Genomic DNA, 26,675 nt, shown 5'->3' with positions numbered 1-26,675 from the left:
CAAAGGATAATCTTCGAAAAGGTTTCTCTGAAGATTTTCTACTCCCAGTTCTGTTTCAACAGGCACTGCAGTTGTTGCCTCAAAGCCTGATTTTATGCTAAGTCCTCTACAGTTTATTCCAGAGAACACCCAAACCCAATTATACAGTTGCAGGTGCGGTTCCTGAAAAAAGATCTCCAGCAGTTGAACAATGAAAGAGGCTGCTGAGAGAAGTTGCAGATTCTTCATTGTTGAAGATACTAAAGACCCAAAGTGGCCATGGTCTTTGGCAGCCTGCTCAAGTATCCCTGCTTTCAGGGCTTGGGCTGGACAACATCTATAGTTGCCTTCCAGGCTCAGCTGTTGTGTGACTCTCACATCTTTGGACTCTGTTTTGCCCATGCTGCAGCTCCACTAAAGATCAGGACACCAATGTCACCATGGTGTGCACATGAGGGGTGTTTGGGAAAGGACATGTTTTCTGGGATGGGGGGGAGGGGAAGCGAAGGAGATCAGAGTTGAGACACAGCCAAATCTCATTAACAGAACCTGTCTGCCACTAAAACAAAACAAGATTGGAGCACCTCTGAAAAACAACATCCAACATTCGGACATTGAAGTCTGTCTGAAGACTTAAAGTCTAATACAGCGTGAGAAAACTCAGGAGTGACAAACCATGGCTTTGGTATACAAAGCTTGCACACACACACACCACATCGTGACATGTCAACCTATGGAAATATTTTCACTTGGACTTTGTGCCTCAGTTCCTACACCCATGAGGGTTTCACATTTATTTACAATACTCTCCATGGGCAGTTTTCTGCTCCTTCACTCTTCCAACCCTGGTGATAATGTCAGCCTTATCCATGCAATGGAGGAATTTAAAGCATGTCAATACTACTGGGAGGTGCACAGACTGCATTTCAGCACTATTTACAAGTATGATAACCCTTTATTGTGCTAGGTAACTTTTTAAACAGAGAATCCTATAGTAAGCCCTTGCCTTTGTTCATCAGTTAACTGATATTCCACAAGGCTGATAATGGATACATGGTGACCTTGTACAGAAATTGCTATATGGAAAAAAAAGAAAGAAGTGTAAGCCCCAGTGTAGCCACAAGCTACAAATAACTTCTTTTCCCCTTCTAGCTAAATAGGGAAAAAGTTACTGTATTTAGATACCATTCAGACATAAACACGAAAAAAAAATTGCCCCTTGGTTTTTCTTCTTGGCAGGGCAAACATGCAGGAGATGACAGAGGCAGCCCAGGTCTATTCACCACAAATGTTCAAAAATAATATTGCCAGTTGATTTCTCCTATTAGGAGGAAGGCAATTATTTGCTCTACTGAACACTAAAGCCTGAGATTATTTAGTGGCTGCAGACTAGGCTGGGCAAAGCATGGGTTTCATTTCCAGCTTGCCAGAGAATTTAATTTTGCTCTATATAACCAGTCAAGTTACATATCACCTTATGCCTCTTGATGGCCTGTAAACTGCATTAAGTAACAGAACAAGTAATCAGTCACAAAGGCCACCATAAATGTACTCAAGAGAGATGGGTAGATAGTACTCAAAACCAGTTAAGAGCTTCCATCCATCTTTGGCATTTGCAAGTGTAAGAGCAAGTTTGCCCTACTAAGTCTCAAGGAGAGGCAGGATGTGGCACTGAGCTTCAAGCACTGTAGACTGTCTTCTCCTCAATTACATTATGCTGCTTCTTCTACCTGTTAATCTGCTGTCACTTTGCCTTCTTTCCTGAATAGAGGTCTAGACCAGGTACTGCACATCCTGCTGCTTCTCTGGCTGTTCTAAAGCAGTTTCCTCCACACCAGCTGCTCACATAGACAAGCTCCTGCTGTTGCCTCTCTCACAGAAAGAAACTAATTCTTTTTCACCCATGGCATGAGCCAAAGGTGACAACAGAGTCTCAACTAACCTATGCCTGGCATTCCGCCATGAAATTCCAATCACAAATCTTCAAAAGAAGTAGTACTTGAAAAACAAAGAATTATATTTTTAAATTTGTTTATGATATTCACTTTTATTTTTTAATTTGTTGGGAAGCTGAAGTTACCAGAAATAATACCACCTTGTCCTCTTCCTTGCTATCATCTCACAGGTCACCACAAGTCTCTCAAGACAGAAAGGCCTATAGATACTTCTTATAATTACTGCAAGACTTCAAAGGAGAAAAATGGAAGGTATTCTTCAAGTTTATTGCATCCGTCCACGCAATAAAAGAAGAGCAAAATTCCTTTAAAATTCATTATACTCCTTCAGAATTAATAGAGGGACTTGCAACTTTAAACTGAGATGGTGAGAGTAGCCTACAGCTAATTTTCTGCATTAAAATAGGTCTGTTTAGTGTTGTTCAGCAACAGGTAGAACGTGAAATACAGAAACAGAGCAACAATTGTCATGGTTTGTCTGTCCAGTGAGTCTGTGGAGCATAGAAAACAGACCATTGTGACTCAGGGCTGTGACAAACTGTCTTAAAGATGAAACTTCCACATTATTTCTTTCTGTGGTTCATTTTAATTGGGACTGGGTCTTTGTCTGACAAAGTAAACAATAGCTAACTAAATGCTTTAATTCTTCCTAGGAAAGAATGTGAACATCTAACCTTCTGCCACGACAAAGATCTGTCCAAGCCATGCCACTTGAGCATTTTATGACCACTTTTGATTAATTATTTCTTAGATGTAAGTTTGCAACACCAGATTATTTGCATGCTTTCCAGCTATGGTATCTACAGCATCTAATTCAGGTAATGCATTAAGCATAAAAGGCAAGAGCATGGCTCAGGCCATCTGAATGTCACAGCAATCTGGTCACAGGCTTTTATCTTCAAAAGCACAACCTGTTTTAATAAGAGAGTGTTGAAATATGCAGAGTACTCCACAAGTAAGCTACTTGAAGTCAGCCTTGTGTAAGATAAAGCACCCCAGTCCAGCAACATAAGAATTTCAGAGTTTGTGGACTTACTTTACTACTACATTATGTGTCAGGAAACAGCTAAATAAAGAAACACTTACTGAGATAAACTATGTTTTCACTTTAAATTAATCTGTGTGAAAGAGGCCATAGCTATCAAAACCAACAAAATAATGCAAAAATATGCATATCTTGCAAAATACTTTATTATTTGTTAGCACCGATTATTCATGAGTCTGACTTTAAGCAAAAAGAAAAGTCTGAATACTACTAATACAAAAAATCCCTACTCTGTCAACCTTTTATCTACATTTCAAGCAGGATTACAATGGTGCCTCACACTCCTCATTGCTTGCTATCAGCTCAACTCACAGAGCAAGTCATTACTGCCTGAAAGACAAGGTTGAACATACTTTCCAAATGCTAAGTTTTAATTAATGCTATGACTGCAATATTTCCCAAAGTCTTGATATAAGCACAAGCCCTCTCAGTGCTTTGTACCTCCCCCACTCTCACTCACCTCTGTTTCAAGGACAAACTTTCATTAGCAATGTGATCTTTAGCACTGGCTCTATTGACTGTAATGCTTGGTACTGCTCTATTTACTCAACACTACCTCATTGTTTGTAGTGCAAGCTTAACCAGTTGTAGGAGAAAAGCCAATGCCTGCAAAATTAAAGCATTTTTTGCTAGTAAGTTGTTTCTCAAGTTGTTTCTGTAGTAATACACAGGGAAAGTAAAAAGATGAGGCAACATCAAAAGAATGAAGAGACACCTATCATCCACAATCCAGTTTCCTGTATGGTTTTCTCATACTCCCGCCTCTCCATTAAACTTATACTGTAAGAGTATTATAGGCAGGGACTTTCCTGAATACAGCCTTGAGATCTATGAAGTATTGTTGCTTATATTAGAATCCAAGTGATTCCTGATCAAACCCTTACAAATATCAGCAAAAGAAAGTTAAACTTTTAAAATTGACTCTGCTTTCCTTCCTAAATGGGGGAGTGTTCCCTTTCTTGTACAAACATGGTTTCACAAATACATAAAAGACAAGTGGAATTAGATCCCTAAATCAGTTTGCCTTCAGTCTCTCAAACTTTCAAGTCACAGATTAGGGCAAGCATCAAGAATTGGTTATAACTCATCTAAGGAAAAATGAGAGTAATAAATTGTTAGGGATACGATTTCAGCAGTTCAAAACCGAGTAAGGTCAAAATTTACACTTGGCCTTCCAAAGGATTCAGACCTGCCCAACACAGAACAAGGACGTTAATGGTGACGCTATTTAGATGTTGCTTCCTCTTATAGAACTATGTCCTCCCTTCTAGGTAACTTACTGTTTCCAAAGCAAGTTCCTTGTGACTGAAAAGACTTGATGTAAGTTTGTCTGAATGTGAAGCATGTCACAGCTTCTTGTGGTCAAATCTTAGTATCTGAGACTTAGAGAGAAAGGCTGTTGATCTATATTTTCTTTTGTTTCTTTAAGCATAGCACAAGAACAGCAGTTTTCTTCTGCACTTCATATTTACAGGGTGCCATTTCACATGCTTTACAATAAGCTAAAGACCATCCTGTGTAAGTTTAATTCTCTTGTAAGAAATAACACTGAGACACTCAAGTTATCAATCAAGCAAACTGCAAAACTCTGTCACAGTCATATTCTTGTGACAACTATGTATTTCCAGCTATGTATTTCTCATGATCCCCCCTCCAATCCAATGGCATTTGATTCAAGAGTCTTGGTGTGTTATACACTGTCTTGTGTGTTTCTTAAGCTGCAAAGGAAACTTAACTTTCAGCTACAATAAGTTCTAGTTACACAGCAAAACTCCCACAGGGGTTTTTTGCACTTCTATTTTTCAAGCTGCATTACTATAGTTCTACTTTCCTCTTAGTGCAATTCACTGCAACAGATTTACTTATCAGGAAAGTAAACATCTTTACAGAAGTTACAGCAGAATTAATTTCACATACTGCCAATGTCGACACAGATCATTATAATGTTAAAGCACATGCTTACATTTCTCTAGAATAAGAGCTGGAGAAAGGAAAACCCCACTAATTAAGTTTTGATTTGAGTTCCATAAGAATGATAACACAATTCAGAGATTGTCCTAGAGCTCTAGTAACAGACAAACTTTCATTTTAAGCTAACAGGTGTCCAAAATGATCACAGGAGCCAAGTTTTTGCAAAAAGGAGTACAACTGTTTCTTAACCTTAAGTTTCTAACCAATATTTCAGTGCTAACAAAATATCCATTTCTCGGTACTTTTTGCCAAACTCTGCCCACTGCAGCTCTACAAAGAAAGCAGCAGGAGGAAAGAGAAACTAAAATATTTTTAAATGGAAGTTAGGGGGAAGTGGGAGAACTGATTTTAGTTGTTTTGTTTTGTCACTCATCAAAGGGGTGAGCATTTGAATTTCAATTCCCAATACCTTTTGTGTAATATTTATCCCATAACTCACATCTACTTTCACAGCATGTGGATTTAATGAATGAGGCACTATTAGGAAAGCACCTTTTTATGAACTAAGCAAGAACAGAGGCTACTGTATAGAAGTACACTGGAGCAAGATGTGAAAAGTTTAAAGAACATCACCACAGATTATCAGAGCAAAGCACTGAAACATGGTTTGTAAAACAAACATGACTTCTGACTCAGTACTCTCTTAGGGCACGTGTCAAGTTGTCTTTCAGAGTATCAATATTTCCCCTCTTTTATTGGAATAAGATTGTAGCTAACAGAAATGGATCATGCAGGAAAACATTATGTCTCTGCAGGTTTTTGCACAGCAGCAACTATTACGAAGAAAAAAGCTTTTCCAGAGTATAGGAGATGGCAAAGACATGAACATGAGGGAGAATTACTGTTTCTGTTTCTAATAAAGAGACATAAAATTTCCAGTTGTAATCATAGAAATTATAAAATGAGACAGGACTGATATTATGTTGCTAAAAATTAAACTTCAAGCAGCATTTTTAGTTTTGGCCACAACACTGCTTTGCTCACAGTATCAATTCTAGCATCTATGCATCAGTCTGAAACCCAACTGCTCAGCAGGGAAGTGCTGCAACACATTGACAGAGACATTGCCCTCATTTGGCAGCACTCAGCTACCCAAAAACTTTATATATAACTTAAGGGCATTGGTTAATGAAAAAGAGGGGGAAAAAAATCAAGTAAAGCAACATACAGATTGAGGAAGTGTGCAACCCTTTCAAAATGCTACCAGAGGAAGAGAGAAACAGCACAGGTTTGCAGACAACGCAGAATATCCACGAAAAAGTTTTCTAAGCTGCTTCCATGTTAACAGCAAGAATAGATAGAAGCACTGCACATATAATTACTGTCAAAATAGCAGAATACAAATAATAGAATAATTTAGGTTGGAAAAGCTCTTCAAGATCATTGATTCTTACCATTAACTTAACAGTGCCAAGTTGACCACTAAACCATGTCGCTAAATGCTACATCTACACACTAAAATCCTTTATGCTTCATTTACTCCTCAACCACTTTTAAAAACCCTGACAATAATTCATTAACACATTTCCAGTGATTTTTTTCAGTAGCTACTTAGAGCAAGTTAGAGGAAAGAAGTTCAAAGTCTCTGAGGATCATGCAATCCAGCAATCTTTGTATTAAAATGCTTCTACCTGCTGTTTTGCTGTCTTTCAACGACTTTAAAAAAACCTGCAAGAACAATTTCAAGAGAAATTCAAGTATTCAGACATAATATTATAGCTATGGAAACATCCAAATGTGTTAATGACACGGTTTTCAAACACGGCACAACATCACTCCCTGTGAAGACAGGCACCTCAAGCTATTCTGGAAGGTCACATAGTAAAGTTTATTTGTCCATATATGCTAATCCTAGACATGGTAATTTAAAGTTACTGTTCAACTTCACCAGGAAAAGTAGCAACATCTGCTATCATAAAAAAGTCTACTCATCCTCAAACCACTGGGCCAAATTATTCACTTCTCGTGAATACTGGCACTTCTAGTTTTAAGAGAAGATAGCCCAGCTAGCCAAGGCTAGGACATTTTTATGCCTCTGAGGAAAAGAATATGCAGCTTTAGACAAATTCCTTTATCCAATTCTCTGCTCATTCTGAAGTCAAATGTACCTGAATACAGGAACAAAGCAAGGGAACCTTCCTATTTCCTAAAGGGAATACTTGAGGAATTCAGATAAAAGTATTGCAGCCTTTGGAGAAGGTAAGGTCACTGCTTTTCCACACAACCTAATGGAACATAAATGCTGCCAATAACAAATGGATTCACATGATCTACATATGTATATTTCTGTACACATATATATATATAAATATACATAACAGAGGAACTGTTTATGCTATCAAGTCTTTTCTGGGTTTTTTGAGGGAACAGATTTGATTGTTTCAATAATAATGTAGTGGGCTACAGAGCTGGGTAGCACTGAGGATTTGTAAAGGGAAAAATAGTTTACCTATACCATCAACAACAGAATTAGAACTAAGGTTCTGAAAAAAGAGTTAGCCATAGCTAAAAAAAAAAAAATCCACACTGTAATATCCTACAGCTACAGAAAGCATTAGCAGATCCTTAATTCCACACAGTAAATACTGATGATATTTCAATATTAAGTATGCTACCTAATTTAACCAATGCTCATCTAACTTTATCAATGAAAATAGGTGGTTATTGGATGTTAATAGATGTAAAAACTTCATATAAGGCTACCTGCACACAGGACACTCAGCCCTCCTGTAGGAGCAGAAACCTCTCACTTACCTGCCCTGACAACCTGAAGGCCCTTTTGTCTATCAGGAAATCCTCACCACTCACTGCTGATGCCAAACCAAGGCCATAATTTCACATAAACTGCTCAGTGCCCTACCTGTCTTAAAATGTTACCCTCCTTTCACCCACACCTTAGTGCTATGGCTGCCCTCAGGAAAACTTCCCAATCTGCCATGTGTGCATCAGACAGAACACTCCAAATCTGAACTGGCTTGAATTCAGAACAGTGCCCTGCTCCAGTTCAATTTGCAGCCCCAAAAACTTTTGTACTGGCAGAATGCAGGTAAGGGAGGGCCAGGTAGCAGCAGCTGCCTAAGTGAAAGGTGCCACTGAAGTTTTCATACAACAGCAGCTCGAGCACGCAATGCAGAGGCGGAAATAGCTTAAGCTGGTATCACCATCAAACGTGTTGGATCATGAAAACACAACCAAAGGGTGTAGTTTCACAGGACGTGAGCTTGGACAGCAAAGCAGCTGCAAGTTCCCACCCCACCTGCTCATTTCAGTGATCCTGTTTACAGCACATCTCCACAAAGGGTTTTACTGACACAACAAAAAGATGGCAAAGTCTGGCATAGGGGCAGGGGAGAAGCTGGCTTCACTGCTGAAGCCAAATCTTGTGAAATGACACCCTAAGTATTTGTTGTGGAAAGAACAGCCTGCTTAGTAACATTTGCCAAAGGCGTGCCAAACACCTGCTCCAAAATGTCAGAACTCATACCCAGCAAATACTCCAAACTCAGCTAGGAGTTTTATGGAGGTGATGCAGTCATCAAATAATCTGAAGGTGGAAGACCAACCATAAGACAAAAAAACCCCAACCAACCAAAAAAAAAAAACCAAAAAAAACAAACAAACAAAAACCCCCAACAAAAAACCAAAACAGAACAAATCCCCCCCCCAAAAAACAAACAAAAAAACCAACAAAAACCTCCAAAACAACAAAAACCAAATAAACAAACCCAAAAAACCACACACACAAAAAATAAAAACCAACCAAAAAACCCACCCTGCATTGTCAGGCTTTTTTCTGCAGTTTGAAGACTGGGAGATGTATTAAAAATAAATTTAAAAAAAAAATCATTTATCCAAAATGAAGGTGTGACAGCTGGTAAGGGAGCCAAGAAAACTTTCTGCTAGCACTTTGTGAGGAAGAAGCTGCAGAACAAGTTTCTCTTAAAAAGAAGGTTGTAACCGGTTTATCAGGTTAGAGGAATTCACAAACTCTTCCACCTCTCCCCCCATCCCATTTGTTTCCAAATGCTCATTTAACCAGCTTGTTTCTTGCTGAATTTGCTGAAAATAAATTGCACCTGCAGCTCAGCTGGATGATCAATAGGCATCCAAACATGCTTGAGGGAACTGGCAATTTGCTATCACCTGATAAAGTGGCAACCACTGAATATTTTCAATTTAAGCATTATTTAGGGAAGTGGGAGGAAAAAAAGGTGCAGCTTTGTCTTTCTCTAAGAATATAAATCAAAATATTCACTGATGTATTTGATTCAATATATTCAATCAGCAGGACTAGGACAGTATTTTAAACAAATTTTTAATACTTAAATGTCAATCCATAGATTCAATTTGAATGCTTTTGGTAGTCCAAAAGCAAAGCCAGGTCTCACATGAGAATGTCTCCCTTTTTATGTATATCGTTCAAAGAAAGACGGTAATTACAGCTAAACACTGCAGATGGTTCTCCAAAATTATTAGCTCTTCTTAGACTTACCCTTTGTCAGGAAGACATGCAAATAGTGTCTTGCAAAAGGAAAGTAACATGTCTTAAGGCAAGTCATGCTGATTCAGCCAGGTTTTCTGTATGGGAAGGATTATGAAATCCACAGCAGTTTCAACTTCATATGGGATCTTTAACTTAGAACCCCCGTGGCTACAATCAGAGAAGCGCGTGAGGATGTCAGCTTTTTGAAGACAGAGTAATGGGGCTGAGAGAAAGGCAAAGTTCATTTTGGTTTTGCTCTTTAAAAGCAAGGTTCCATTCCTGCAAGGTTTCAGAGAGCAACCTGAAAATAATTGCTTTCCCTTAAAAGCTTGGAAACTGGGAAACTATAAAGCTACAGCAGTTAACTAGAAAAATATAAATAACATGCTAAATAAGCCAGTCCTGTGATTTGAGGATCTGAACAATGAAACCTGGCAAGAATGTCCGAGTAATGCAGGAAGAAAACTATTCCCCTTGGTAAGTGGTGTAGCTGATGCATGTTTAGAGGCTTAGATCACAGGCTCAAGACAGTTTCAAATACACACTTGAACAAGAGATCTCCCATTTACTTTGTTAAATAAAAATCCTCACATTTTTCTACTCAGTAGCATTCTGCAACATCTCAGCAGCTGTGAGTTCACCATTACTGCTCGCACACCAGAGATAAGTTACTAATGCCATTTTGAGCTAAATACATCAAGCAGGCTGCTCCCAAAGAGCACACATTTTATGACTTCAGGTAACTATTGTGTTCCCACCCCCCCCCCCCCCCCCCCCCCCCCGCCAAAGGAAAGCTATGACAACATGGCACATCACCTATCAGAAAGTACAGATAGATCCCATAACTGCAGTAGTACCTATGGAATCAAATGCTTGTTACCCTGGACAAGTACAGTAATTAAAACCTTGCAACAAAACATACAGAGCATACACTGCAGCAAACAGCTTGGTTATTTAGGGGCACTGTGTTTCAGAACCTTACCTTGTAAAATTACAACAACCAAAACTTATTGATAACCCTATTTTAGAACATTTCTTCAGAAACTCAAGTAGTAAGCTGTGCAAGATGTAACATTTTAGGAATATGAAGCAAAATTGAAATTATGCATCATTTGTTGAAGTGTCTGGTTAAAAGCAAAGTAAAGACTTGACCACAGATTCCAGGTAGACCCCATCATTGCTGGAAAGTGACCTACACAGCAATAGAAGGAGACTTTCTGTGGTCAAGGGAATAACTCCAGACCCACAGTAGCTGATCTACTGTTTACCAGCTACAAATCACTGATTCAGAACCACAGAATGTTTGAAGTTGAATGAGGCCTCTGAAGCATGGATAAAAGTTACAATGGATTTGTGCTCAGTGATTCTCACTTCCCTCTAGGTGTAGAGGCTGGGAGATCTCAAGGCAAGAGCCAGAAGCAGGCACCAACACTTTCATTTACATGCTTGAGATATGTGCTAAAGTGGGTGATTTTCAGCTGCATCATCAATTTTCTACCACAATCCAGGCAGGGTGTGGAAAGTTAATTTCACATACTCTATAACATTATCTCAAATCAAGGTACAAGTCTACTTCCTTTTCCTCCTCCTTTTAAAATAACCACTTCACCTACCTGTGCTTTTGCTGAACAAAATGCTTAACTGAGAAAGAAAAAAATACCCTGTATGTGTTGTCAGATACCTGACTCATCCTTAAAATACATGATGCAATTAAAATATTCAGTGGACTTGTCTTCAAAAATGCAGAAAATTATCTACTATTAAAGAATATGGAGTTTTGCTTTTTGCCACCACTGCAAGTGGGAAGTTGAATTAATTTTCTCCTAATTCCCACAGGAGTCAGGACACCGAGGGGAAGGGAGAAGAGTTTAGGTAAGGTGTGTTCCAGAAGACTTATGATGGATCTGGCCACATCACAACTGGCATCCAACAATTAACAGTAAAATCATTATTTAGTTGCATAGATATGCAAACAAAAAGGAAAAAAATTGTTGTTTTTCAAGAGTCTCTACCCACCTACACACAAAGGTAGTATTTCCTTTTATTTGCTAAAGCAGACCCACCTACAGTGCAATTTACAGCAATAAGATACAATCTCTCATAAAGTATTGAGTATAATTAAAGTGTGTCTGTTATAAAGGTAAACAGAGTGTACTGGGCTACGCTGTTCCAGATGTCTTTAGTGCAAGATCTGGGACAAGATCAAACCTGCAGCTGCACATTTTCTCAGGGGTTATTATGGAGCTTTAAAAAAAAAAAAAAAAGAAAAAGAAAATCACCTCTTGGTCCTGGACTCCAGCAAAACAAATGCAAGTAGAACAAATGTCATTGCAGCCAATGCTGACAGATTTTAAGCCACATAGAAGTTACATGTTCAAAGACACTGCATGGTTAACACTGCACTCTGGAGTGAGTACCAAAGAGGCTTAGGACCAAGTCTGCCAAGTTATCTGTGTCACCAGAAGTTACAGCAACACAAACCTGTTCTACTGCCTAAGCAAGTTTCTTGCTGAAACACACCTACAAATGATTCAGACAAGGTGTGGAAAGCCAGGTTTATATATTACACAAAAATGCACTATTGTATTTTTCCATTCAAGCCCATTTCGTGTACAGAAAGGACAGTCAAAGCAAGCACACTTTAGGGAACTGCATTATCTATACACACTATTTGCACTAAATTTTTTGAAGTAACTTAAGTCCTCTTGAGCTGTAGGTATCATACAAATTTATAGATTTACTGTCTCAGTGTGATATTAAATGAGCCAAAGAGCAAACCTACAGAAATCAGAAAAAAATAAAACCAAATCACTTTGTAATCCACTAATTAGGCTCATCTGGAAAAGAGTGATACACAACAATCATATCTGATGTTACATGAAAGATTTTGAAGATTTCAGCTGACTTTAGGAATAGCAAATGAAAAAAGGTTTTTTAATACACATTAGAGCATTGAACCTGTAGACTGGAATGTACCATGTGAAGTTCGAAAATTTGATTAACACTGCTTTATTAAGCAGTACTTTTACTAGCCTACTCTTTTAAAGCTTACGAGAATCCTAGAATAAAAGTAGACCCATCAAAACAACCAGAAGTCAGATCTTCCAAACACTTATAGCATCACCTCAAACAACTCTGGTATTGTACATAACTGTTTCAGAATTATGGTGTTCCCATTTCAAATGGTTCAGGTACCTTTTGGGTTAGCTTAAAAACAAGCATGAAAACTTGCTAGTGATTTCAAAATGAAAGACAAAATTAAAGTCCGTTTCCTTTTTCAAATCCATTAAATCTCCTTCACAGGCTTTACCCTGAAGAGCTCCTGCTCCCAAAAGCAGCACCTCACCTGTTGAAGAACCCGGTCCAGTGGTTCAGCTTTGCCCAGTCCCTCTGGTGTTAAGCCACTGACTTCGCGACACTGGTCACTTAAGTCCAAGTTGTCTGCTTTCACCAGGGATTTGTGTAGTGTCCCTACCTAAAAACATTTAAGAAATTATGGGCAAAAGTGAGGAACAATCGCATTAGCTCTTTACAGCAATGTGTTGAGACTGCAGAAAAATCAGAAAGGTGCAGTATCACCTCCCGATAAACGCCAGGAGAAAACGCATTTGTCTATTTCACAAATCGAAACCTTTGGCTGCGGTTTCTCTCCCTCCCACCCCGGAGAGCCACGCTCTCAGCTTCGGAGTATCCGAGCCCATTTTCAGGGAAGGCCTTTTGCAGTTAGCACCCACTTTTGCGGGAGTTAACTGCAAAGGGAAGATCACTTAATATTAAGGCAGTTTCATGAATCCACTAATGAAATTGATAGTCCTGTTTGTTTTATCAAAGCCCTTCATGTCTAGGGGGTTATTTATGATAGGACTTTCGGGGAGAAAAAAGATTAGAGGTGACTTTTAGATTGGCATAAAATTAAAAGAAGTCAATATTCTTGTAAAGGTTATCCAAACATTGGTTAAACAAACAAAAAGCAGGCCCAAAGGGTCCAACGGTGACCGTGAGCCGGCTGCCAGGGAAGCGAGCACGCTCGGAGCCACCCGGGGCAGCTTTTTGTTTTAAAGCTTCAAAAGTCCATAGACATCCTCGAAGCTACACATGATTTAAGGCGGACGGGGCAGTGGGGCGTGGAAGCGGCCAAACTTTCTTTAGAGGTTACTTCTTCCCTGAAGACGGAACAAAAAGGAGCTTCCCGAGCGAGCGCCCCGGGCAGGGAATGACCCCCGGGCACGGGCCCCGCGCCCTCCCCTCCCTCGGTGCATTTGTGAAATGAACAAACGGCTCCGGGCAGGCGGCGAGTGGCCGGGAGAGCCCGCTCGCCCCGCGCCGGGGAACGCGCCCTCGCCCCGGATATCGAAGCCATACCTTCTTGCTGTGTAGATCCACAACTTGCCACACCAAGAGAATTAGTTCCCTCTCATCCGAACCCAGTTTAGCCCCATATGCACCAGCTGTTGCCCCAAACAACACCACCAAAGAGTCACTGTGCGAAGCCGTCATGACCACAGGGGGAAACAACTACAATCAAAAGCAGAGGTCAAAAAAAAAAAAAAAAGAAAAAAAAAGAGAGAGAAAAAAAAAGCAAAAAAAGCAAAAGAAAGACACACTAACAAACAAACAAAAAAAAAACAACCCAAAATAATCCCATAAGGCTCACCCCCTACCTCCAAGTAATCAAAGGGAAAAGGAGCGAACGAGGAGTCACAATAAAAAGAGGAGAGAAAGAGCTATTTAGGAGATTGAGTGTTTGAGGAAAAAAAACATGGAGAAAGAAAGGCTCCCATCTCTACCTGTTCCCGGTGATCTCCTTCCCGGGGCCGATTGGGAGGTGAAATTAGCAAGCTGTGGGTTTCTTTCCCTCTGACATCATGGCAGAAGCTCAGTCTGGGCTTGGGTTTTTTTTTTTTTTCTCTCTCTCTTTTTTTTTTTCCTTCCCTCTTCCCCTTCCCCTCTCCTGAGTTACCTGCCCTTGGTGCAGCTCATGTGACTCTAGTCAATCTCCCAAAGGGACAAGGCCATTGGGCCTCTGGAAAAGGTGTAGGAGGGACGGAGGGAGAATCAACGCCTGGCTGATCTGGCCTGATTGGTTTTTGAAGGAGATCAGAGGCAAACTCCCTTTCTCTCTTTAATTCTGCCTGCAGGAAGTGCCTGTACCTGCTTTCAGTTCTGCGGGATCCCGCCCGGCGCTGGGTGCGGGCACTACGCGCCCGGCGAGCGGGGCACGCGGGGCTCTGTACGCTCAGACCCGCGCCCGTTTCGGGGGAAAATCTGAACAATGTACGAGTACGGTTGCTAAAACACAATTTATGACTTGGCATTGAATTCCACGACAGAAAAGTCTTTACCTGTTTCTAAGTAATTGCCTTTTGTGCACGTTGCTGTGTGTGTATCGAGCTACCCATGCCGACGTTAATCTGTAATGAAAGCGTAGTATTCCACAGGGATTTTAAGCAGAGAGTACTTTTCAATTTAGGCCCTATTCTTCATATAGTTTGTAAAGGTGGGTCCTAGCAAAACTTTTTTTTTCTTTTTTTTTTTTTTTTAATTAAGGATGCATCTAGGAAATTTTGCAAAATAGCAATATAAAGCCTTGCATTTTCTACCCTACCTCAATAAAGAACTGTCTCCTGGGCATTAACTGCAGTCCAAGATAGGCAGCTTTTCCCTGCTCCTCTCTCCTGTTTCACTGGTGAGACTTCAATGGGAAATCACCACCTAGTCTAGCTGCTATGAAAACACTCCTGCTCAACAGCAGCAGCAATAATATTTGTAACATCAGGGACTGAGACAATTTTCAGAAATATTGTCAAACTCAAATTGATTTTAAAACAGAAAAGAAGATCAAAAGGCCTCTAAACTCTTTTGAAAGTTATTTTTCCTATTGCCACCACTGATGAGTTACTAGTGATTTTTAAAGGCCAAAGTTGGACTAGTAGTATTTTTTCTTTTGTTTAATTAAGTCTTCAGTTTATACTTCAATATTAGTATTGTGTTGAAATAGAGCTTTTACTGAATGAAAATTGGTGCTGCTAATTGGCTAGTGGTGTCTATCCTGGGAAAATGCAGAGCTGAGCATTTAACTGTGAACATCTGATGGCTTAAATTATTAAATCATATTTTCTCATTTTATTTTAACATTCCAATTTTATAATTGATTAATTATAGCAGTTATTGTGTTCCTCCTTATGGCAAACACTGATTCCCCATGCTAACACCACCAGCAAGACTAATTCCTTTTATTTCAGTGAAAATAAACTACAGTTCAAGGATGCAGTCCAATGTGAAGTATCTTAGAATTCATGTGTTACAAGTATTTACCTGACAGAGGCCATGCAGGAAACTTTGCACAGGTGCATCTCACTGAATATCACGAGACAGTTGTTAAACACCTCTCAGCTCTTGTCTCTGCAGCTCATGCAGCTGCTTGGGAAATCATCCTGAAAATACATTGTTACAGAAAGAGCAAATTCCCAAACAACCAGAGATGAAAACTTTAATCTGTAACATGAATATATTTATATATTTAAAATGTTTTCAGCATTATATTTGCTAGCATTGCTGAATTTATGCCACATCTATATTTTTCTCTGTCAATGCACTTCTAGAAGTCCTTGGTAGAATAAAAACCCATTTCTATTCCTTTTGGTTAGTTATAACCTTTGGATATAGTGGTAATGAAACAGTGTAACAGACTGTTACTGAGTATGGGATGATTCTTCTCCCTGAAGTCTGTAATAAGAACCATAAAAATGCATTGACTGCAAGTGTGAGAACTGTTCCTCTTTTCCCAAACTGTTCCTCCCCTCCCAAACTCACATATTTATGGGGGTGTTTGGAGACAGGCAGTGTATGCATAAGTGTAAACACAGATTAAGTGTAAATACAGATTTTAACTGTAGCTATGTTCACAGAAGAAAGTACCCAGCTGTTGCAATTTAGCTGCCCTCATGAGGATGTCACTTTGTAGCCCTAATATGTGAATACCTCATACATAATGGGATTTTAATTAGCAGATCTCTATAGATGATCATACACATGATAAATTCTTGGCCAGGTTGGCACATATGCTCACAGGCTCCAGTTAATCGAAAGAGAGAATGCCAATATGTATGTACTTGTCTTTAGGATTTAAGGTGAAAGAAAAAGGGTTATAATTGACTTAGAGCAATGTGTCAGATTAAAAAAGTCCTCCTCAAATAAATGCCAAAGACCCTTGAAAACTAACTTGAAATCTACACATTGGTGAGCTCAAAAGCTTCTATGCTTTTTACAATTATATTAGCTCATCTCATAAAATGTAGCCTCTCTTCCTAGAAAGCCCATCTGGTTTCTACTTCTAGACTATCTTGACTCATATAATCCTACTATTACTAATTTACCTGACCTATTCTAGCTAAATGAACTTAAAACATATTCTAAAATTTAAAGAAAACCCTTAAATAAATGCTGGCCTTCCTGCAATCACACATTTCAAAGTATCAGATTATGCATCTGGTTCCTCATTCACCTTTTATCCACAACTCTCCCATTTTCTGCCCTGAATTATACCAATGTTATCGATCTAAAAAATATAAAAGAATGATGTCGTATCTCTTAACAGAACAGCAACAGGATCCAGTTCCTGAAAAACATGTGGGACAAGCCCTTGTACACTGAGCATAGAAAGGTTAATTTGTAACCAAGATCTTGCTGAAATAAAGAGTTACTGCTCACCTTTAGCTTTAATCCTGGCAGGCATATTTATAGAGGTGTTTGCTGGTAGGCTCCATGTAATGTAACCGGGTGGAGAAGAAAAGTTTTAAAGATGGACATTCATTGTTATGCAAGCTTAGTACTGTGATTATTTTGTTTCTTATTAATCAAGCAATTAAAACTGGAAAATAGATCATTTTTACAGTTAGATCCCATGAGAACACTGAAGAGAATCATTAAAAGCATTGTGCTTGCAATGGATAAATCTGTAGTGTCATTTTCATTCTTACTATACAGGGAAGGGAAGGGAAGGGAAGGGAAGGGAAGGGAAGGGAAGGGAAGGGAAGGGAAGGGAAGGGAGAAGAGAAGGGAAGAGAGAAGAGAAGAGAAGAGAAGAGAGAAGAGAAAATAGTAGAAGAGGGAGAGGGGAAGGGAAGGGAAGGGAAGGGAGAAGAGAAGAGAAGAGAAGAGAAGAGAAGAGAAGAGAAGAGAAGAGAAGAGAAGAGAAGTATCTCTTTTACATTATTAAAAATTACTGTGAACTGAATGTCCTGATGACTGAAGTCCTTTTGAAGGAGTATGAAACTTTGAGACATGAGATCTGGAGTAATATCCTGGCTGCATTTAGATCTACAGAAATACCTCAATTACCTTTCAGGGAACATGGAAGTCAATCTTCTGTTCCAAACTAGTATGATATTGAGAAGTTATTTGTCCTCATGAATATTTTAGTCATCAGTTAAAAGGAGGAAAATGATGATGATATTTAACCCTGTCAGATGGGTTAAAACACCCTGAAAAAAGTGAATTAACTTTGAAGTTGGGTCTAATTTCAATTTCTAATTCTAATTTCTAATTTTTTCTACGATTTTGAGAAACAGAGATATTAAATCGAGTAAGTATGGAGCCTTGGTGTTTCTCTGCACAATAGGGATAGTAGTAAATTCTCTGCATGCCTCAGCATCTCCAAACTGAACTGGCACTGGAAGTAAAAGATCTGTAAGTGATCTGTAAGCAAATGTGAGAAGACATTTAGATTTCATACCCATTCAGTCCTTGGCTCCTGGATTGGATTATAAGATACTGCAGCAATATTTGCTGAAGGAGGAGCTTACTGTAACTCCTGAAACATAAACCCATATGTAAAGAATTTTCTGGCATCCTTTCTTTAACAGCAATGAGTGGGAAAAGGCATGGGAACAAGTGCTTAGCAGTGTTCTTTGATTGCTGTCCAGATGTTTGGAGAAATCTGATTTTTTGGTCTGCCAGGTAGGTCTCCCATGATTACAATGCACTGTAGAAGCCCTGAAATAATTTCCATTGAGATCTCCACAAAAGCTCAGCAATCTGTAGAAGAGCTTCAGAACTCTGGTTCTGATGGATTGGTACCCTGCTGCGGATCCAATATTGCTGCTAGCAAGAATTTTCTTGCTAGCAGCAATATTGTATCCACACCCTGCAGATACCAGCACCATCAAGCCACACTGGAAGCATTCACTTAGAATCCTGTATCAGTTGGAATTCCATTTCTGTTGACTTAAAGGTAAATTAAAACATAACATTGGTGACTATAAAGAGAAATAAAAATGAAATTACTTCCCCTATTACTTTACACAGTTTCTCTTCTTTATGGAATGACCATCAATCCAGTGGTTTAATCCTACAAAGGTTTTATACATGCTCAGTTCCCACTGGAGTATTGGTGTGAGCTGTTTAGCCAAATTTCTCCAGATTACATTTATTAGGCTTTTGAAAATCTAAGCATTTACTTTTCTACCAAACTTATGGACAAATCTAACATGCATGCATAGTAGTGTCTTTCATAAATATTATTATAGATTTACATCAAAGTTAACAGTTCATAACAAATAAACTGAATTTCCTTCATTTTTCATTGGAAATAATGCTGTCCTTCAAATAATTGACTAAAGAATTTTCTGGATTTAGAATCACTGAAATGATTGCTGACAGGGAGGGACCTCTGCAAGTCCTCTTGTCCAGAACTGGATTATTGCCAGCACTATGGTGAACCAGCCAGTATTTTGGCCAGCTGTGTCTTGGAAACCTCCATGGATGACACGTTCCAGCGCTGCACTGCGTTGCTGATGAGAAACTTTCTCCTGGTCGCCAATCTGATCTCACTGCTAAATTTTTAAATAATTCACTGCAACTAGTTGAGACAGGATCTTTAAGCCATGTGATACAATTTCTGTTACCTAATGAGATGAATATGCAAGTATTTCCTGACCCTTTCAATCTACCTTATCTGTGATTGAAAATTGACTTTGTGTGAAGCTTTATTGCCCCTACAACCTGCCTAAGAAATTTTCATTGCAATTGGTTACTTTTTTTACTAGCCTCAGGTACAGTATAATATGAGAAAAGAAGTTCAATGGAAAATATTCTTTTTGTGGCAGGTTTTTAAGCAAGACTGATGTTCAGTCTTGGATCAAAACACTTCTGTATACTAACCCATTCTCTCTTTGCCCATTGAAAGGATATAGTAGGGTCAGTGTGGCAGCATTTCCAACAGTAAAAAATTCTCTTTTTAATTGTGAAGTTGATCTAGTGATTTATTTGTTATAGTGAATTATAAAGGAAAAAAAATCCATTGCCACCATCCTTGGTACCATCACTATCACCCCAGTGGAAAGAGTAAAAACATAAATTGGTAACGCAATCCACTGCAATAGCTAAAAGCCAAAATGCTCTCTGTTATTCACTAGTATTTACATGCAATTAAATAGAATCATCTTCTTAATTTATAAACAATAAAATCTAAAATTACACATTTACAGTTCAACAGGATAAAGTTATATCCTCTTGGGGAAAGATCAAGATTTCAACTCCTCATAATGGAAAATGAGAATGACCTGATGTCTACATGAAGCGTTTAATTTGGGCCATTTTGTACTTTATATTTAACAGACCAACTCAGAGGCTTCCAGTCATAAGAGTAGCAAGACAGGAAATTCAGTAGTCCTTTACCCTTTTAGAAAACTTTTGCAACACTCCTTCAAAGAATCAGTGGTATTCAGACTGTCATATTCCCACACATAAATGATTCATACTGTACAATTAGGAAGTTCTCAGAAGTTCACTGAACCACAAAATCACTGAAGTTTTGAAGTGAGAAGTGGCCACTGCCAGCTGGAACATTGGATTCCAGTCACCCAAATCCAGTCACCTTTGCATGTAAACATAAAAAACAAATAGACAACACAAGAAATGTAAAGGCCATTATCTACATCAAAAGATCTGCATGCTCCACATTGCTCTCACTGAGAGTTGATGTAATGTAGCAGTGATGAAAGAACTGATCATCAAATACAAAGGACTGTATACTGGAAGTCCAAGTTATTCAATGAAAAACAACTGTAAAATTTACACAATTAATGATGAATTTATACAGGTTACATCTTCTCAAGCTTTGCTGACAACTGGCTGATACTGGCCTCATGAGATTATCTTGGCAGAAATTACTAATCTCTGTCTGTTTATTCAGATTGTACCACAAACTCTCAGCTGACATAAAAACCTTGATAAAAAAGGAGGGTGTGTTCCTATAATACTCCATTCCCATTTGATTTAGCTGCTCTGATATTTAACCTGTTTTTTCATTAGAATTTAATTAAACTTATTCCACATAGAGATATGCTAATACACTTCTTTTTCTCACCACAGTATAAACAGAAGTAAAATATAAATGCAAAACATAAGCAAAACTTAACCACCTGTTGAAGTAGTTAGGCTTTAAAAACATTTCATCGAAGCATTTTGTATAATAAATTGATGAATGCAATTATGTGCATCCAAACTAGACATGAAAGGATTTATCATTCAATGATTTCCTGATCTTTCATCTTGCTTATGGCTATTTTGCTTCACTTCATTTCTACCAGCAATTGTTACATACCTCAGATCTGACAGGGATTTCAAACACACCCTGTGTCCTATTCTATCCAACGCAAGGATGGGATAATTTGCCCAAAGAAGCAGCAGACCTCTGATACAACTTTTTTTTTGTATTTCTGTTTTCACTGTCCTTTCTTGAAAGTACAAGACTTTAAGGCTGACGCATTGCTACCAGCCTCTAGCAGAACTAATGCCAATTTCTAGGAAGATTAGATGAGTTTATTTTCTACTCTACCATTTGCAGCTTGACAAGACAACTACAGTTTTTGCAAAAAAAAATTATTTTTTTTCTTCAGCATCTCTAGATGCAATTGCTTGCATGGAAGACTAGTTCACATTCAACTGTATTATATAGTTACAATCATGTCATCAAATTCTCACTCAAATAAATTTCCCTGACTTATTCAACAAACGCTCTTCTCACTTTAACCTCTGAGCATGATTAAACAACTACCTTTCTTCCTTTGGCCTGATGTTGGATCTTACACACTGTGGAATATACAGTGGAAATAGGATAGAAGTAGTGTCCTTACAGATACATCTGGCTGATACAGGAGAATGATATGGTTTCCTGAGAAGAAACATTCTCAAAGAAACATACTGCACAGTCAGTAAATATATTCAGACAGAAAGAGGACAGGTATACCTAGATGATTCCTTTTGGCATACTGTAGAAATTTTAAATTTAAGACTCCGTATGATGCAATTCAGTGCATTTTATCACTTAACAGCTATAGAATTGCTTTATAAGCACAGATAATAACTAAGCACATGGCAAGCAGGTGCAATTCCCTTCCCAGCAAGTTGGAGTTGTGATAATATACCCTGACAGAGCTGTTTCATAAGTGCCAGTACCACCTCACCTCCTTTCCATAACCCTCTCCTAATGTGGCACACCCTTGTTTGACAGGAAATGTCACCTTGTGTTCAGTCATTCCTTGTTTTCTCCAAGTAATTATTTCAATCATGGTGTGACACAGTTAACATACATTAAGATTTTGCCTTTTCTACACTGAAATACATGGTGGTGAGGAAAAGAAAAAGAGCCCTGGGGCACACAATAGGAAGCTGCCTCGCACATTCTGGGAGTGGCTCTGCAGTGACTTGAGTGAACGCACCAATAATGCTCAGGCTCTGGGTGAAGTAGATGTCTAGGACATAACTTTAACTTTTAATTACTCCTTTCCATACTCTAGTGCTCTGCTTTGTGTGAGCAGGGAATCTGAGGGGTCCATCTGCTCCTCTATTCTCTAAAGCGGAGTCATTACCTCATTTGGTTCAGTTATCCTGGCAAAAACAAGGCAGTGACTCATGGGAATGGGCAAACAAGAGGGGTACTTTTGCCTGATAGTGTCATGAACGCGTGGCTTTAGGGCACATGAAGCTTTTCTAGGGCCAGTTCCCGCTGAACACCTGCAGCCTCACTAAGGGCAGTCAGGCCGGCTGTCGCTGTCACACATGAGTCACGATGGGCAGCATTTTACACCTTTATATGGACATTAGATGTAAGACTGTGAGGCCAGGTCTTCCTGTCTCTCAAAACTCTGGATTACATTCTATCTATGCAGGAATCCCTGTCAGAGGAGGTATAGAACATCAAGTTTTTGATAAATTTATGTGCAAATTTCTCCTTTTCCCACGCACATCTTGCAAAAATGACTTTAAAAAACATTTTGTATTTTGCACGGTTATCAAAAGTGCAAGATTTATCTATCCAAACCTTGTGAATCTGTTTGGTTTGGGGGAACAAGGTGGAGTCCACCACCTTCATTCAAAGATTGGCTGCTTTAATCAAAGAGATGTGAACAGCTTGCATTCTCAACTTTTGATTTCCACAAAGCCTGTTTGTTTTACTTAAGGCTAGCAGCCCCTGTTGCCAAGGAATTGCTAGGGAGCTAAGCCACACCTTTATGAACACACTTAGCACTTCCTGCTCTGTGCAGCCTTAAAAGCAGTCTCCTCTACTCCAGAGAGATAATTGGAGGTTAAAAAACCATCAACAGCTACATCTTAAGATCTTGCCTGGCTGGCAAAGCCACCTGTCTTTATGCCCTTGTTAAAAAGTTCACACAAGGTCTTGGGGAAGTGTTTACCATGAGATATATTTTTCAGAAGAATTCGATGTTTGTGATGGTGATAATATGTTTCTTACCCTTTCATCTGTTTGAATCCAGAGCTTCCATTGGTGCCTGCTTTGTGACTAGAAGAAAATGAATTGGTGGGTTCCTCTGAAATCCCTCTGGGCTGGTACAGATGCTGTAGGCTGACTGGTAGCTCCAGCACACAGGGTAAGGGTTCATTATTTGTAATATATGTAAACAACCCTCTCGGTGCTCTGAGGCAGCATCATGGTATAATTGCTAGATCACTTACATCCTCCTTTTTCTGCTTCATCTGTAATTTAAATTTTTATATAAAAGGATTTGTCAGTCCTGTTGATGCTCAGTATTTACATCAATCTCAGGAAGCTGTATTTGCTGTTTGTTTGGGGGTTTTACCATAGTTTACTTAAAGAAACAAAATTTAAACACACACACATTCAGTACTGTAAAACAAATCTAAGCACAGAACTCACTGCTGAAACTTAGTCTAAAAATGCCTAAAGCACACCGAATACTCATATCAGAAACCTTCTTACTGATGAATCAGTCCCACCATTTCATAGATTTCCCCCTTTATCCTTCCTTCTGATGCAGAATATAAAACTATCTTTTGTTTTATTGTCACTGCATACTGCAAATGGGACTTCAGGTTACCACTAAACATTTCTTAGAATTTTTGTGACATGTTACAAACGACAGCAGCTTCTAAGACTTGGGTGGATAGCAGTGATGATTAATAAGATGGTAACTGGTGCAGCAGTGAGGTGGAGTAGGTGTGAGTAATTGTATTCTGTGGGAACTTAATCAGAACCCTCTGGTTCATGGGCATGAAAGTATTTTCTATTCCTAGCATTTATAAGAAAGGACAGAAAATCAACAGCATTTTAGTGCAAATTTCCTTCAGGATTTCTATACAGAGGAAAATACAGGCAATAATAGAAAACTACAAATTTGGAATCAGTTACTTCATTGCCACTTTTGTTTTTCTGAGAATGAAATCTGCAATGCACATTAGAATGCTGTAGACTCAAATGCAATGGGAAATGATTCTCTCTTACAGACTTAAAACTTGTTGCACAGGCCTAAAAGCACTACAGGGGACAGACAATGCATTTGAGGATGCAGCTTCATTGCTTTGAAGGGACACCATTCTCCACAATATATTATTGGGGGCAGAGAAGGAGATTGTGAGCATACACACAATGAAACAAAACTAGTGGATGTAAAATAACAGCCAGTTTCATTTACTTGCACAGTTTATCTATAGTAGCAACCAAAGCCCCAGTAGGCAAACAGCCTGGGCAACTGGTGTGGAAGAATGGATTCCACAGCTTTGCAAGGATTTCATGTGAAGCAATACCCTCTTACTGGGATTAGTTGCCTTACTCAAGATCAGGCTCAAAGGGATTTACAAAACCACTATACACCCTTATTCAGAGTCATACAGTAACTTCTTCATTGTTGTGTAGACAATATGCTGTGTAAGAGAGACTTGTTTTTTCTCTTATGTAGAAGAGAAAACACCCCTTCCTTAGAAAAATCATAGGGGACTGGTAATATGGGGATTAAGCAGGCAGGATTACACAGTCTCAGCTGAAAAAAAATAGTGTATGACAACTGACAAAAAGTGTTAAGTCCCTTTCAGGAAAAGGGATTATTAAGCCAACAGTTCTGCAAGTCAGGCCCACAGTTCCTGGTTCTTGGGCAACAAATATTAATTATCAAATGCTGCTATTTAACATAAAATGTGTTCTCTTCAGTCTTCATTTGCCTTTCTACAATACAATCAAGGCTAGATGACAAAAAGTATTTGTCACATTTCAACAGGGAACTTGGTTTGGCATTGGGCACGATGGTTTGTACAATGGTTTAGGAATACTGACGGAAAGGATGTCCACTGGAATGCTCTTAAACTCATAAAACCAGAGTCACTACCTTTACATGAAACAAGAAAATGTATGTATCAAGATGTTGTAATGTATCAAGAAAAATTAGTATGGGGACGAAACACTAAGGAGTTTATTTGATCTACTGTCCTTGAGTGAGACAAAAGACAGTAATTTCAAAAGCACTGTTTATACATGAAGGAAAATCAGAGCTCAGGGATCTGTTTGTTTAGTTTCTTTAGCCCGTCAGAGAATAAAGACATAGACTGTTTGAATTGCTTCAATTACTTCAACATCAAATTTCAAAGAATCAAACCACAAAAGTTCAGTTTCCTAATCTATTTCCTCAATAAAAATACATCTTTCAAACAAGGCAACATTAACATTTGGGTAGCAAGCTCATCAAAACACATGATCCCACATTACAGACAAATATGGATGTATATCTATATGCACATATACATAACTCCCTTGTTACATATTCATTTCCTTTTCTCACCTTTGTGTTCCCTCAGAGTTTTCAAGTTTGGGCCAAAGGCATATACTTGATCTGTTCTCGTTTAGCATTTCTGACTTCTTTTATCTTCTTTTAGTTCATATTTTTCTATCCTTTCTCTCAAGCATCTGAAAATGCAGAACATTAGCTGAGTATATAGCAATGCAGAATAATCAAATGTCTGTAGAGATCACAGGTTTCCCACAATAGTATTACAAGTATAAATTGAATACATATTTCACACATCATTCACAACATAGTTATTACTGTCTCCCCCTGCTCCCCAGTGAAAGGAAGCAACACTTCAAAGAAAAACTATCTCAGTAGTGTGAAATTCACATCTGCTGTAAGGCCATTATGCACCTAATTTCACATTTGATTTGAGTGTGACTCTATCACTTTCCTACCAGCAGTACATACGACCTTTTTTAGGAATGACTGCATAGGAGAAACATGCTCCTTCCACATAAAGTGATTCTTTATGATACCTTTCCTCCACCCCTCCCAGCAATGCCTTCATGTTTAAGCAGCTTCACTCTGAAGTTACTATAGCTCTGCAACTGTTGCTCATTGTGTAGCCCTTAATAATTGCTTTCCATTTGGATAATGCTGTTGTCATATACTCTGCATAAGGCTACACCTTAAACACCTAATAAAATGAAGTTCATGTCAGAACAGCAAGGATTACTCCTGAACTGCTTGACTCAATGCAATTTTTTCATACGTTGGTTATGAATAACAAGTATTGCATAGGAGGGGTGTATCAGCTCTTCTCTTTTTCTCATCACTCCTTGCTCTGTGTACACACACACCAACATATGGCCACAGCTGCAGTTCATGTGCCTCAGTTTGATATCCTTGATATAACAAAAGCCATGATGGGCAGAAGTTTCTCTGAGGATTCAGAAATTCAGGATATTTGTTCCTATTTGAAAATAGCATGAAATTGTATTTTAGCCATAATTCAGAAGACATCTTCTCAACAGGGCCTTTGAAAAGGGATGAGGATATGCTGCCACTGATGAAGAACACACAAACCAGTTCTGTGTATATCAAGTCAACTCCAGTATCAGGCTTTAGTCCAAAGCTGGATCATGACTGAATTTTTCCTAGGGCATGCAAAGATTCTAAATGTGATATAAACTGCATTCCTG

General features: G+C 38.7%; 1 protein-coding gene and 1 long non-coding RNA gene across 15 annotated transcripts in view; both read right to left on the bottom strand.

The window, feature by feature from the left end:
• The window catches only part of ESRP2 (epithelial splicing regulatory protein 2), a 46,437-nt gene extending 28,981 nt beyond the window's left edge, over positions 1 to 17,456 (bottom strand). For 6 of the 7 annotated variants that reach the window (XM_017741009.1, XM_017741005.1, XM_008638778.2 and 3 more), the window contains exons 1-3: positions 14,221 to 14,306; positions 13,796 to 13,948; positions 12,780 to 12,908 (exon numbers count right to left, since the gene is read on the bottom strand). In XM_017741009.1, coding sequence (XP_017596498.1) covers positions 12,780 to 12,908; positions 13,796 to 13,930 — 264 coding nt within the window. In that variant the 5' untranslated portion in view covers positions 13,931 to 13,948; positions 14,221 to 14,306. Of the gene's footprint in view, positions 1 to 12,779; positions 12,909 to 13,795; positions 13,949 to 14,220; positions 14,307 to 14,775; positions 14,845 to 15,748; positions 15,868 to 17,143 lie in introns of those variants that run through there. The other variant, XM_017741006.1, reaches the window with a different exon arrangement.
• Positions 17,457 to 17,591: 135 nt separating this feature from the next.
• Positions 17,592 to 26,675, bottom strand: part of LOC108448349 — a 47,979-nt gene continuing 38,895 nt past the window's right edge. For 7 of the 8 annotated variants that reach the window (XR_001864234.1, XR_001864232.1, XR_001864233.1 and 4 more), the window contains 2 exons: positions 25,525 to 25,649; positions 21,169 to 23,431 (listed from right to left, as the gene is read on the bottom strand). This is a non-coding gene — a long non-coding RNA (uncharacterized LOC108448349). Of the gene's footprint in view, positions 20,310 to 21,168; positions 23,432 to 25,524; positions 25,650 to 26,675 lie in introns of those variants that run through there. The other variant, XR_001864238.1, reaches the window with a different exon arrangement.

The sequence above is a fragment of the Corvus brachyrhynchos genome, unplaced genomic scaffold (genome assembly GCF_000691975.1).
Source record: "Corvus brachyrhynchos isolate BGI_N302 unplaced genomic scaffold, ASM69197v1 scaffold26, whole genome shotgun sequence".
Lineage (NCBI taxonomy): Eukaryota > Metazoa > Chordata > Aves > Passeriformes > Corvidae > Corvus > Corvus brachyrhynchos.
Note: the sequence above shows the minus strand (reverse complement) of the source record. Positions and strands in the feature narration are given on the sequence as shown.